Source organism: Bacillus rossius, chromosome 11, assembly GCF_032445375.1.
Source record: "Bacillus rossius redtenbacheri isolate Brsri chromosome 11, Brsri_v3, whole genome shotgun sequence".
NCBI lineage: Eukaryota > Metazoa > Arthropoda > Insecta > Phasmatodea > Bacillidae > Bacillus > Bacillus rossius.
Genome location: NC_086338.1, coordinates 53294451 through 53309354, shown reverse-complemented (window position 1 = coordinate 53309354; position 14904 = coordinate 53294451). Strand labels below are relative to the sequence as shown.

General features: G+C 38.6%; 1 protein-coding gene across 1 annotated transcript in view; it reads right to left on the bottom strand.

The window, feature by feature from the left end:
• Window positions 1-914: 914 nt before the first annotated feature.
• LOC134536476 (homeobox protein slou-like) overlaps window positions 915-14904 on the bottom strand; it is a 34949-nt gene continuing 20959 nt past the window's right edge. The window contains 1 exon segment of the mRNA XM_063376196.1: window positions 915-5187. Coding sequence (XP_063232266.1) covers window positions 4553-5187 — 635 coding nt within the window. The 3' untranslated portion in view covers window positions 915-4552.

Below are 14904 nucleotides of genomic sequence, written 5' to 3'. Positions count from 1 at the left end.
TAAATAAATTATATCTTGGCTATTCATTATTGTGTATGAAGTGAAAAAGACATTTTGTCAATAGTAAACTTAATTTAATTTTTACATCGCAAACCAGAGGATATTTATGCCATGGATACTAAATTTTTGAGGAAGTATTTGGGTTAATCATCGGAAGAAATGCTAAGGAGAAAATGTAAATTCAATCTAGATATGGACAAATGTTTCTCTATGTTTAAGTGATTACAGTTAAGAGTACGAAGTTATTTGAATTTAATTGTGCTGTCTAGTGTTTGATGTATAAAGACGTGTCAGACTATTTTATAGTTGTATATAATCATGGATTATTTTGTTTTATTTGACTGTGAATAAAATAAATAGCCTCTAACTGGCCTGTTACAGATTTTAGTAATCTTCTAGAGTTTGAGCTCTACTGTAAAAATAAAAATTCAAGTCTGAAAAGATCATTTTTAAGTTCGTCCCACTTTATTATATGATTCTGTGTAACGAGAGTGTGATATTCCAAGTAGTTTACTTGTAATTTACAGTTTGTAACAGTTGGTTAAGTTAGGTAGGCCTACCTACATTTAGAGTACTGTACTGTAGAATCGTTTTAACGGTTGGGTGGGTACAAAAATACTATTGAATGCAACTAAAATTCTGTTAGATTAGTAACATTCAAATTACTTAACGGCATTTTTCGGGACAAGTGTAGCCTACTCAAAAATACCATTTCCGGAATTTTTTTTCAGATGAGCACCTACTCTAGGATATTGCGCAAAATTTTTTCAAACAATGTATATGTATATTAATGTTGACGATCAGGTAACCCTACTTTCAGTAACGATTCACCAGCTACCGTTGACCGCAAGCGCAAAGTCACGTGACTTGGCAAACTGCAGAAGGAGAACACACAAATGACAAAACAGTTTGGAAAAAATGTTACCACAGTTCATTATTACGGAAAAATCTAACATTTTCACAATATTCATCATGATCTCTCAACAATAAATACCAGGTTCGGACAGAGAACGTTTTCACAGAAAAATGTCGCGACACATGTCTTCTCGGTCTGCTTGCTGTAAGGTCTTTTCCTCGTGCGACAGGAGACAGGAGAAGAAGAAGAATCTTTGCCGCCGTATGTTCGAAGCACAACCACACAACTGGTTTTTTTACTACCCGCAAACGCTTGTTGGTCTCACCAAAAAGAAGCGAGTTCCAAGAAAACTTCTCACCACAGGATTTCGTTTTTCACCTTTTGAGTTTAGCTCACGATTTACAATCAAAAACCACTAATTCAGTGACTTCGATTTTTTCTTTTGCCCCATTTTCGGAATTCAGGATCTCGAAGACTTGCAACGAAAGGTGTTTTTCCTATGCCAGGCATCAGTATTTGAAACATTTTGTGTCTTTAAGTATTTCTTTGCTTTCGAACTATTAAAGGTTTCTCAGTAAAAAAAAAAAAAACACATTGAAAACTTAATAGGTATCACTTCAAAGTTATTGAATCAATACTTAAGTTAATTCATATAAAAGTTGCAAATTTGAAATATGTGTACGTGTTGCATAAATTCAGTTCATTGGAAATTCTTTCTTATTGAATTGAATAGTTAATTGCTAGGAGCAAGTTGAAATATTTTTATTTTCTTATGTATTTTAACAAGCATGTTTAAAAACACTTATTCATTAAACCCAAAGATGCATCGTACTGATTTGTGTGTTAAAATGCGAGTCACTGGTAACAATGTTGCAAACAAATTATTGTAATTTCTTGGGTAATGGGAAAAGAAAGAAGGAATGCTGAACCTAGAGACATTTGTCATTTTTTTACAAAAATATTCAGGTTTTACTGTAACGCTAAGTACGCAAGAGTTGATTGTGTTGTTCTTTCAAAGAGGATCTTGACGATTTTCATTATTATACCTACTGACTACAAACAATCAAACAACAAACAGTGATCAGATAACAGAGGCCCTTAGAAAATTCTTAGTCCTATGTATATTCACTATCTAGTATAAGTCAGTCAATTTCAAAGATATAATTAAAGGAAGGAAAATCAGTTATAGGGTGACTTAATCAGCAACGAGAAACAGAATTATTACAATCAAATTAATTTTAAAAACATACCTAATTTTACTATACCTAAATTTTACTTGCCTAAGTAAAATAAGTTTTATTCATTTTTGAAAGAGGAGATTTTTGGTCTCACTCCAAAAAAAAATCTTTTAACCAATACTTTACTGTGAAATCCTGAATGTGAATTAATTAATACGAGAGAGAGGCGGAGACAGAGAAATACATTTAGTGTTTCAGATACTGTTGCTTGTGGCTTGATTCGCCTAATTCGTCCATTTGCAGTGATTTTCTGCTAGTCACTTTATCTGGTTAGATGCTCTACATCTGAAATGCTGTATATTTTAACAAGGTTTGAGAAATATTTGATAATATATAAATGAGCGCTTAGAAACAGTGTGATTTATATCGAAAATTGTAAATTTTCAGCCACTGAAATTATACGTAGGACTCAGTGACTACAATGCAGCAGATTTAATTGCAGGAGTCTGATCTGTCTGAGCTAGCGGAATAATTTTTTTTTAAACACAAAATCACCAATCGGTAAAATGTATTATTTGAATATTTTTTATAACAGAGACAGTATTTGATTTAGCACTTAAAAAAGTATAATTCAATAGTAGTCAAGCCAGAGGCTAAAATTGCGTCGTTAAATTGCGAGAAGTTCGTAAAATGATCTACTTTCCAAAGCTCAAACAGTAGAAACATTGCTCCAATCATTTAAAATGTTACTTAAACAACGACAACATCTATGATGAAAATAAGGAAATGTTGTTAATGGTTTCATTGATCCAATGAAGATGTATTCTGGCATTCCGTGGACTTTATTAGCTCGCTGACGTTGATTCAGAATACCTTTAAAATTGCTAAGGGGCATGGCCACATACATGTCTTTCCACCAGTGCCCCAGGGTTATAATTTCCATTGCGAGGCATTCTGGTATAAAAGGAAAAAACCTTTTTAAAAACCTTGTGATGAGTATTCCATTCAGTAAAGTCCAGCCAATTTGCAGAAGTAGTGCTTCTTACACTCGGTAGAGTGGTTATGAGAGCAGATATTCTTTCAAGTATTAGTTGACAATGTTGAAATAGTAGAAATGTTATTCCAAATAAGATATATCTGACTGCGAATCGCTGGAATCTGATTCTTGATTTTTTACTGATTCAGAAAGATATTTCTCGTGTTTTATTACACGAAGATTGTCTGTTCTTAGTCTCTCCCAGATTGGATAAAGAATAACCATATCAAAGATCTCGCTTGAATTTTTTATTGATTTTTCAAAGAGTGTGTCTCAGATCTGTAGAACATGGGTCCATAGGTGACTTGTACACAACCAAGCAAGCCCTGTATATTTGGACCTTAGAAGGCCAGTGAGTTGTAAAAGGACAAATGATGTGCCACCAAGAGTACAAGATGGTGAAAAAAAAAGTACAAAATAATGGCTCTAAAAACTTCAGAGGAGTATTACCACTTGGTTATTCTTATTTGTTCCTCAGAAACTGCTTCTTTTATTATGGCAGTTCTGTTTACATACAGCGTCTTCCATTTTCCATCACCCAACTTATATTCGATTATAAACTTTAAACTTCTGAATGATTTCAGACGAACTTCACTCGGCTTTCGATGGTATTGACACCTCGACACCTTGAAGTATTTTCAAAGATCTAAATTTACCGTGAATGGCTTTTACTCCTGAATAGTGTAGTAAGAACATCATTTCCAGAGAGATATGGAAGTTATGCCCACATATGGGTCTCATTAAAAGTGTTTCAGGAGCATGATACACCTTGAGTGGTATTCAGATATAATTAATATAATGAATCTCCTCAGAGACAAAACTTCCGAAAGGCATTCAGATCCAAAATTAACGAGAAACATGAAAATCTCACGATGAGTACACCGAAGCCCGTGTATCCGACGAAGGACACTCCGATATGGAGGGCACGACATCTCAGAGGGCCAACAGCGAGTGTATCCCAATGAATGCTATTCTGATCTTGAGGAAACAAACACTTATATGAAGTGTCCCAGAGACAGAACATGGGCCACCTAGAAGATTTTCACGATGACCTCTAAGAGGGTCAACGACAAGTGTCCCAGGAGGGTATTCTTATCTCGAGGTACCCCCGCCCAAGTGCCCCAGAGACAGACCACGGCCGTCTAGAAGATCCCACGATGAGCGTCCAGCGAAAGGTACTCCGATGTGGATGGCATGACTTCTCAGAGGGTCAACGGCGAGTGTCCCAGGAGTGTATTCTGATCTCGATCCAAGGGCATGACCTCTCAGAGGGTCAACGACAAGTGTCCCAGGAGGGTATTCTGGTCTCGAGGTACCACCGCCCACGGCCATCTAGGAGATCCCACGACGAGCGTCCAGCGAAAGGTACTCCGATGTGGATGGCATGACCTCTCAGAGGGTCGACGACAAGTGTCCCAGGAGGGTATTCTGGTCTCGAGGTACCACCGCCCACGGCCGTCTAGGAGATCCCAGCGAGAGGCCTCACGACGAGTGTCCCAGCGAGTGGTGGCCGGCCAGGTGGTGGAAGTAGGGGTGCGCGCCGTAGCCCTGCACGCCGCCTGGAGGGGGGCCCGCCGACAGCGGGTAGGGGTAGGGCAGCTGGTGCGCCGCCGAGTACAGCAGCCCCGCGGCGTGGTGCTGGTGGTGCGGGGGGAAGGACGACCCGGGGAAGTGGGGCGGACCCCCCGCGGCCCCCGGGGGCGGCACGGTGGGGCTGTTCACGTCCATCCCGGGGTTCTGCTTCTTCCACTTGGTGCGGCGGTTCTGGAACCAGATCTTCACCTGGGTCTCCGTCAGCGACAGCGACAGGGCCAGGTTGAGCCGCTCGCACACGGAGAGGTAGCGCGTCGTCTTGAACTTGTTCTCGAGCGCGACGAGCTGCTCGTAGGTGAAGGCGGTGCGCGCGCGCCGCGGCTTGCCGCCCCCGGACTGGCCGCCGCCCGAGCCGCCGCCGGACTGCTGCTTGCCGTCCCCGCCGGACTTCTTCTTCTTGCCGCCGCCCCCGCCGCCGCCGCCGCCGCTGCCCGTGCTCTTGGCGTCGCTGGCGTCGCTGCACAGCTCCTCGCGGTTGCTGGAGCCGTCGTCCAGGTCGTCGCTGTGGTACGACAGCTCCTTGCCTGCGGACACACGCCCCCCGCCCCGTCACTCCAAGGGAACACAGAAAACAAAACATTCCAATACCACAAGTGAGATACTGTAACTTTGTACAACACACGGCCATGGTTAGGGACTCGGAAAAATTAGCGGTTTCGATGGCCTTCAGGATAGACTTCACATTCCCCTGTACACTCGGGCAAACAACGCAAGTTCATTGGCTGCCGACTTGTGAGACGTCTCATCTGGTCCGTCCGTGATTCCGATCCTTCTCTGGTTGAGGGTTTATAACTGGTTGAGATTCGTCCAGATGAACAGTAAGCCAATAGCAAAATCATCTAAGAGGTATATGTATTTGAATTCCAGCTTATCGCCGAATGAATCCGCGAATATTTCCGGTATCTAGCCATGGTTATTTTTAAGTAGCTTGGTTTCTGGGTTGTAGCCGTGTCCTTGGCAAATAATTCACCGACGTTTTCGGTCGACATCGCAGTCGCCACCATCAGGGAGCAGTTACCTACTGTAGCAGGTAACTGTAGGTAACTGCTCCCTGATGATGGCGACTGCAATGTCGACCGAAACGTCGGTTAGTTACAGTATTTGCCAGAACACGGCTGCAACCCAGAAGCCAAGATAATTCAGACAATGGCCGCGAAAGCCTGCGAACATTATTGTGGTTATTTTATAGCATAATACGTTTTTCGAGATAATACTGAATATTTCTTACAAAAAAAAAAATTTTTATTTTAATTTATGTGTCATTCGAGCATAATTTTCAAAACCACGGGAAATAAAATCGGATATTTAATAATTGAACTTTATTATTTTTATTACGCTTATTGATGTGCACAGTTAATAGTAGAAAACTATTCAGTGAAAGGTTTCCAAATAAGTTCATAACTATTGTAGGTAAGTAATGGCACAACACGAAGCATACATTCCCGGGTAAGAATCCGAACCCAGTATTACCGCGAACAATATTTTGTAGTGATTCTGTTGTTTTTTATGTAAATGTAATATAAATTTAATATCTGTAATTTTACTTGAATTTTTCTGTTACATTTACAACAAACATATTTACAGGCTCTCATTTTTAAGTTTTATTTGCCTTTGTGTTGTACTTGAAGTTTTCACGGCATGGGAATCAACTTATATCATAGTTATGAAAAGAATCATACAAAGTAACAATATCACATCTAGAAGAACATTTAATTATGAACGTATTTACGTAACGTAAATTACCAGAAATCATACAATTGCAGTCAAATTATAGAAGGAAGTTATGTAAACTATAAAAATTACTTATCAACTAAACATCCAAGCAATTCACATGAAATATTAAGACCAAACAAAGATCTAGGCCAAGTAGGATACACACACTTATATAAATATAAAGGAGTGTGAACTTATGTATGCGTTAGAGGTTATACTTATTTTAATATTATATAGGCTACTAAAATATTTTGAAACTTTTAGTTACAAATATTATCTATTTTTAGTTACATAACTTTCGTCACAAAAATATATTTTACAGCAAATGGATAAATAGTTAAGTTTATGTATAAATTCATATGAGCTGAAGTAACTGGCATTGCCTGGGATTTACGCAGGTATACATATATTTTTCAGAGTAACTCGAACACAACAATGATTTTTTTTATTTCAGATATTTAAAAGCTGGTATATGGGGGATGGGATTTTATTTTAAAATCAGAAGTAGACGTTGATTCCTGTCTTAGTTTGAATCTCAAGTAAGCAAAATTTCATAAAGAAGTACGAAAATTCAGCTTTAAAAAGCGGGAACATGGGATGGTGGTAAAAAAATTAAGATCATATGCCTACCTAGAGTAAAATAACCAAATTAACAGGTTGTGCTAATATTGAAAGTTACTTTAACTCTCAGTTAAACAAATAAGTAACTATAAAATATTTTCTTAAAAAAGCGAAGGTTTAAAATGCAATAATAATTTGTATAAACACATTGAAATAATTTATTGTTCTCTTAAAGGATTTGAACCAAGAATCTCATTTATCCATTGAAGTAATGAGGTACGGCTTAAAACTGTGGAGAATATTGGGTCATCAATCCAGGGTTATAATGTATTTTTTAAGTTTCGATTACTTATTTTTATATCGATTTAATTAATGAAATATTTCCAGTATAGTTTCGCTATCACAAACATTTATTTACCGGAAAAATCCCGCGTTATAATTTGGCGTCAGTCTAGAATGCAAAATGCTCGCACACTTTCAAGGACCATGGTTAGGGACCGGAAAAATTCGCGATTCCGATGGCCTTCAGGATAGACTACACATTCCCCTGTACACTTGGGCAAATAAAGCAAGTTCATTGGCTGCTGACTTGTAGTCGTCTCATCTGGTTTGTCTGTGATTCTATACTTCTTTGGTTGAGAGTTTTTAATTGGTTGAGATTCGTCCAGATGAACAGTAGGCCAATAGAAAAATCATTTAAAAGGTATATTTATTTGAATTTTAACCTATCGCCGAAGAATACGCGAATTTTTCCGATCTCTAACCATGTTCCTTGGTAAAGACCGGAAAATTTTGCATATTATTTTGGGTCATCAGTTAAACTGTCAACATCTATGCGTTAACACTGCGTTGATTATAGCTTCACAATTGTTCCCCCACTCCCCTCTAGGACTGTAAGCCAGTTAGAAGAACAAGAGGTACTGGAGTAAGAAAACAGCAAATGTGGATAGAGTATCCATAGTGTTGTAAGTTTAAGCCTGACAGCAAATTAATCCGCCAGATTTCCGGGTTACGAGTAGTTTTTTTTTACACGCTCTAAGAACTACGCCAATGACAAGAAACACGGTGAGAATATGAACAGGGGCATGCATATTTCACGAAAAGATTCCGAGACTAGCTGAAAGTTAAAATTATGTAGCATTGTCTGCGTTACGTGATTTAATGAGTTTCTTTAAGGTACACGTCGATTACTACACCACCAATCACAGCTATTCAGTGCGGACACAAACACGTCCTGAGGGGCTCGATCAAACAAGGCAACGGCCTCTCTCGCAGACTGCCGCCAATCAAAAGGAAGAATCCGCTGGTGCGGACATACCTCGTTATTGCAGTCTAATAGTCGTTCAGATTTTGTTCGCGATTCATGCCTGCCCATAAAGATGTGGTAGCAGCCAGTGAACACGTGACAAGGACTTGACAACGCACACGTCCGTGGATTCTGGTCTGGCACGAGAAATAAACGCGAACTATGCAGGTGTCTACATTGTATTTTTTTTTTTTTTTGTAAATGGAAGAGAATTATTCATGTGAACTTACGGATATTTGTAAATTTGTACCTTTTTTATGGAACTAACTGTATAACTACAAAATAGTGTTCGCAGTTATATTGGGTTCGGATTCTTACCCGGGAATTTATACTTCGTGTTGTCCCAGTAGGCTACCTACAATAGTTAAAGTTATTTATAAACCGTTCTCTGAATAGCTTTCCAGTATTAACTGCGCACATTAATAAGCACAATAGAGCTAAAACTAAATAAAGTCCAATTATTGATTATTCAATCATCATTTCCGTCGTTTTAAAAAATATGCTTGAATGAAATATATAAATTAAATATCAATATATGCTCCAATTTTCGTAAGAAATAGATACTTACAGTATTATTAACACGAAAAAATTAATCTTATATGTAAAAATAACCATGCCATACCTTTCTTGTAGTATTACAAACTTTTTCTTAGCAACTGATTTGCAAAGGAATCTTCTGTAAAAGTACAGAAAAATTGTTTTCTGAGGAGTCTAATCTAGATGTCACTGAAATCGCGAACTGATCCGGTCCTTAATCATCGGACACTGATGGAGGGTTTTGCATTGGCTCTGGGTCCTCCAGGTTAACTGTGGTCCAAGCACTGAAGCAGTTCGAATGTGAACGAATTTGGAGTCTAACCTATCGCTAACAGTCCTGTCCGGTCAATATAGACATCCGAAGATACATAAATTCACAAAAAAGCTGAAAGTCGGCAAAATTGTTCAAAACATACCTAATTATAAATAAAATTTAAAAAGTCCTCATCGATCCGGTACCTGGGGAAAAAAATACTCGAGGTCAAAGGTAAAATAAAAGGTTTTTTCCGCGATTTTCAGTAAAACGGTAAGTTTTTTTTCATAACATTAGCCCAGACAAAAATTATAGATCATGTAATTATTAGGGACCGGAAAAATTCGCGGGTTCAATGACCTGTAGGATGAACTCCATAGTTCTACGTACACTCGGTCAAATGCCACCCACTCATTGGCTGCTGTCTTGTGAGACTTTCCAGCGTAGCAGCCTGTGATTCGATAAAGCTTTGGTTGGGTGTTTCTCATTGGCCCAGCGTCATCCAGGTGAGTCGTGAACCAATAGCAGAGGCAGCACTGAGGTATAACGATTTGTATTTTAGCCTATCGCGAAATAAATTCACGAAATTTTCCCGTCTCTTATCATTAGGGACTGATTGAGGGTTTTGCATTGGCTCTGGGTCCTCCAGGTAAACTGCGGTCCAATCACCGAAGCAGCACGAATGTGAGCGAGTTTGGGGTCTAGCCTAACCGCTAAATGAAACCAGGAAATTTTGCCGGCCTCCGCTGATGACTCGGCGTGTAGTTCTGTGCAACGAGCGGACCAGGTGTCGGTGGCTTTGCCCCGCCGCGCCGCGAACAGACAGCGCTGCGAGCCGCGCGGCGGTCGAACTATGAATTAGTAAACCTCGACCTCTGCGCCTCCCCCTCTCCTCGCTTCCCCCTCTCCCTGTCCCAGGAGGTCGTCATGACGACAAGGGATCACGAGCTAGGGAGAGGGGGGGGGGGGTTCTGATTCCGCGAGTCGCGGAAACAGCGAGCACCACGCCGTGCGGGCGGGCCGCCATCTTGGCACGGGTCACGTGGTGGCTGCCAGCTTCCTCTTCGACTTCAAGAACATTCCCCGAGATACAACTTTATTTTTATTGTTGTGCAGCATCTCTACTCTTGGTTTACGGCAATAGGTAGGAGTAATTATTAGAGCCACGGAATTTTCACGCATTCATTTAGTCGCAAGCTAGAATGAAAACCTCCACACTGTCGCACTGTGTTCATGATTGGACCGCAGTTATCTGGACACGCCCCTCTACGACCGTGAGCCAACGATGTCCAGCTAGGAGAGAAGTAAGCGAATCAGGCAGTGCCAAATAACAAGGATAAAAATGTTCTCGCTAAGAAATCAACCAATGGGAAAGTAAACATGGGTCGAGCACACCTATAACTTTGAATTCTATCCTGAGGCCAGAGGAATCCGCGAAATTTCCGGGACTCTAGTAATTATGTTAAATGGATAGAGACCGGAAAAATTCGCGGATTCATTTCACGACAGCCTGAAAATTCAAATAGTTATACCTCAGTGCTGCCTCTGCTATTGGCTCACAACTCACCTGGACGACTCTGGGCCGGTGAGAAACACTCAACCGAAGCTGTATCGAATCACAGGCCGCTACGTTGGGACACCTCCTCAAGACAGCAGCCAATGAGAGGGTGACATTTGACCGAGTGTACGTAGAACTATAAAGTTCATCCTAGAGGTCATTGAGCCCGCGAATTCTTCCGGTCCCTATAAATGGAACGGAAGGTGCATGGAACGGAAATGTGTAACCACGGTGCCGCCGTCTGTGGCGGATGGCGAGAAACCAAAGTTCACAAAGCCAAATGTAAACTTTATAGTATATTAACTGTCTAATGAATTCTAACGAGATGGCGAATATTTTAATAAAATTCCTTGCAGAAAATCAGGTCCAAATCCGGGGTTTAGGTTTTTTTCAAGTCTTTTTTATTTTTCTCGCTTTTATTGGAGCTGTTTCATTATATCGTTTAAAATTTGTGTCTGCTAATAATATTATCCAATAGTCGACGTAGCTGCTCCAGCAGCGAATTCTTGCGTCAAGAAATGTAATTAAAAACACAAATTGTTAGAGACAGGAAAAATTCGCGGGTTCAGTGACCTCCGGGATAGACTCCAATATCCTCTACACACTCGGGCAAATGCCAACTGTTCATTGGCTGTTGACTTGTGAGTCGTCTCGACTGAGTGTCTGTGATTCGACACTTCTTTGAGCGAGGGTCTCTAATTGGCCTTCATTGCTCCAGGATTAACAGTGAACCAGTTGTAGAAGCAGCGCTAAGGTATAATTATTTGAATTTTAGCATAACACGAAATGAACCTGCGAATTTTTCAGGTGTCTACAAATTGTGTATATATTTATCACACTAGGCACTATTTTAAAGAATTCTACCTTAAATTCCGTGTCCAATTTACGTATTAAAAGTGTTTTTTGCAACACGAAGACCCATGAAATTTGCTCGTTAACGAGGTTAGATTTTACACATCTCTCGCGAGTACTAAACTACTGGCTCACAATTTTTTTTAAATTTTTACTTTGTATTGAAGTGTATATTTAAACGTTCTTTAAATGACACTTGCGATGGTAAAAAATTTTATTTAATTAAATTATTTGCACGTACGCCATTAGGTTTTTTTTACACTGTTTGTCATGGAAAAACTTTAAGAATTAAAAAGAAAACCGTAAACATAAATCCACGGAGAACGAGCCTAAATCAGCTCGAGTCAAACCTTAGACTTCAGGCAGCACAGATTATCTCGCGGAAGAAGGTTAGTCATTCCAACCCCGTGTTTTTTCAACCCCTTGCAGTAATGGTAGGTCATTAAAAAAAATTATTTCAGCCCAAAATTGTAGATAATTATTTATGGTTTTGCAATATAGGATAAGAACGAATTTAATGGTGTACGTGGTACGGAAATTATGAACATTTTTTTAAATTCTACCCCAGTGTTTTTCAAACCTTTTCAGCAATGGTTCGTCGTATCAAAAATTGTTTCAGACAAAGATTTTAGATAAAAGTTATAGGCTTGACGTATTTATAAATATCTGCAATTTTACATGATTATTGTTTCTGTATGTATGTGTGTGTGTATATATATATATATATATATATATATATATATATATATATATATATATATATATATATATATAGAGAGAGAGAGAGAGAGAGAGAGAGACCTGTATTTCGCGAATACATTTCGTGTCAAGGTATTTCACAAAATACTGTAGCTTTTCTCCTGTGGTTATTGGCTGAGGTCGGTGAGAGGTGTCGTCCCGCTCTTGACGGGGCCAATGAGAATGTGGTCACCGTACTGCTCCACCCTCACAATTTGCCATGACTCTTGACATGAAATGAAATCGCGAAATACAGGTGTGCCTATATATATATATAAAACTGCAGTGCATAGCTGAGCGGGAACAACGTCTGGAGGTGACAATGATAAGCTCGTTAAAGGTGACGGGTCTGGACGACGTGGAAGACGACCATCGTCAGTCACCTCGCGACATCGTACTGACGTGTCGACGCTAGCAACCTCCGAGGACCTCACTAGCAGAAGATATGAGCGAGTCGTGACACCTGGAGTGGAACCATTTTGTTTTATTTATGTCAGGAAATACCTGATGTGTGGGGACAAACATAATCTACGAGCTCGTTTTGGATATGGTCACGTCTCACAACAGTTTTAAAAATCCTCCATTTTGCCCGTATAAAAAAAACTTGATGTAAGCTTTTGGACATACGCCATTGCTGAGCACATGTGTATGTCTGTAGAGGAAAACTACAAAAAAAAAAAAAATACAAAAGCACAAATTAAGCAAAAAAATTACTGTTGTCAACAGAATATAAAAACCACATAATATTCCATAACAGGAATATGGTCACCAAACAGAGAAACGTTTGTATGATAACAAGGTTATCCGGCCAGTTTACTTGGCTCTATTCAAATAAAATTCTCATCATCCGCTGTTCCAAAATACGTAAGTTCAAATGAAACAAGTTCTATTCTGTAAATTACAATATTAAACATAGTATGTGCCCATAAGAACAACTGTACCTACTTCTAAATGTTATAAGTACAGAACCAAGTATAGGTACCTATGTGGAATGGTTAAACTAAAGCATTTTCAGGTTTGCGCTTACCATGTTTGTCCAAATTAGAGTGAATTAACACAACAAATTGGAGCAAATATTTTATTCTTAAAAGCTGTAGCACGTTTGAATAACATGGCATTTAAGTCCCTTGCACAACCTGGATGTATACCGGCCGGCCAAATTTGAATGCTATACATTTATTTCAATCCTACTTCTCCTTATATTTACCATATTCTCAGCATTTCAAGAGCAAAAAAAATTATAGTTTATAAATTTCTAGAGCATATTTCAGAGAATTTTCAATTTATTAATTCCTGGAGACTGTTCTTGCATTATGTAAACTGTAAACCACATTAAAAATAATTTTTAAACTAAGAATAATGACATAAAAATATATTTGAACACATTTTCAGAGAATTTCGTCATGCTTTATGACTCCCGCCAAAATAAAATTCCATGAATATATCACGGTAAGAAAGTGCTGTAGACTATTACCAAAACGATTATTTACGTGCAGTAACAAAAAGTTTTTGATTGCATCAAGCAAATTTGTACGTAACACAAACATAATTAACTGGGTCGACATCAAAATTGTTCGCAATTGATTTAAAAATTAGTTTTTTGGTAAATTAGTTATCTTTTGAGCTAGAGAGTTTCCAAATTATCGAAACACGCTTAGCAGTGAACTTCATTTAACCTTTATCCGGTGAAAACATTGCACCAAACAAAAATTATTTCATCCTTAGCAAAAATATTGTATGATTCGTCATTAAAACAATTTTTTTTTATTTAGACAAGAAATCTTGGTAATGTAATAACTGACAAGTACCTATTTTTGATGTGTAAAATCTTAGCTCTCGGAATACGGCTTTTGGTAGGAGTAATTTTGAGAATGGAACAGAAGTCGATGTCACGGAAATGTATAACAGCCACGGAGCTGCCAACTGTGGTTGATGACGCTCACCAAATTTCACAACAAAAACTAAAATTCAAAATACATATTAATTATTTCATGAATTTTAACTAGGAGGGCAGCATTTAATTAAATTCCTTTATATTACTTATATGATGATCAGCTGTGTTTCTGATCTTGGTCTTCAATTGATACATTAAATACTTGTCATTTTACTGATATTCTACTCAGATATAGGCCTATGTATATTTATAATCTTTAATTGATAGAGATTAGTCCTGTCATATTACTGATTTGGTGCTCAGATGTTTCTTTAATTATGCTCTTTAGTTGTTAGTGATTGCACACATAATTATACATTACAAATTGCGTCTTTAATTAATTATGGTCTTTAGTTGATATAGATGAGACCTAAAATATTTCTGATATTGTGCTGAGACATATGTCTTGTGCTCTTCAAGCGATATAGCTGAGAACTGTAATTTCACTGGAATGGTGTTCCGATATTTCTTTAATTATGCTCTTCATTTGTAATTGAGGAGACCTATACCACTTTATTTTCGTACTTATATTCTACAAACCAAAATGGCGTCAAATCAGAGAAATGAAGGGAATGAGAGGTTTTGTTGTCGATACTAAAAAAAAAAAAGATACAGATAAGTAAACTCAATTTTAATTTTATTTTTGTACTCATGATCATTATCTAAATGTTGGCCACCCTGATCTACATGGCTTGTGACTGCTTCCACGGCTTGACTCCGGGCTCCCGCCTGTAGCTGAGAAGAAGACGAGAAGACAAGGAGTGGAATTGCGATCTGTTCGGGTAGAGGG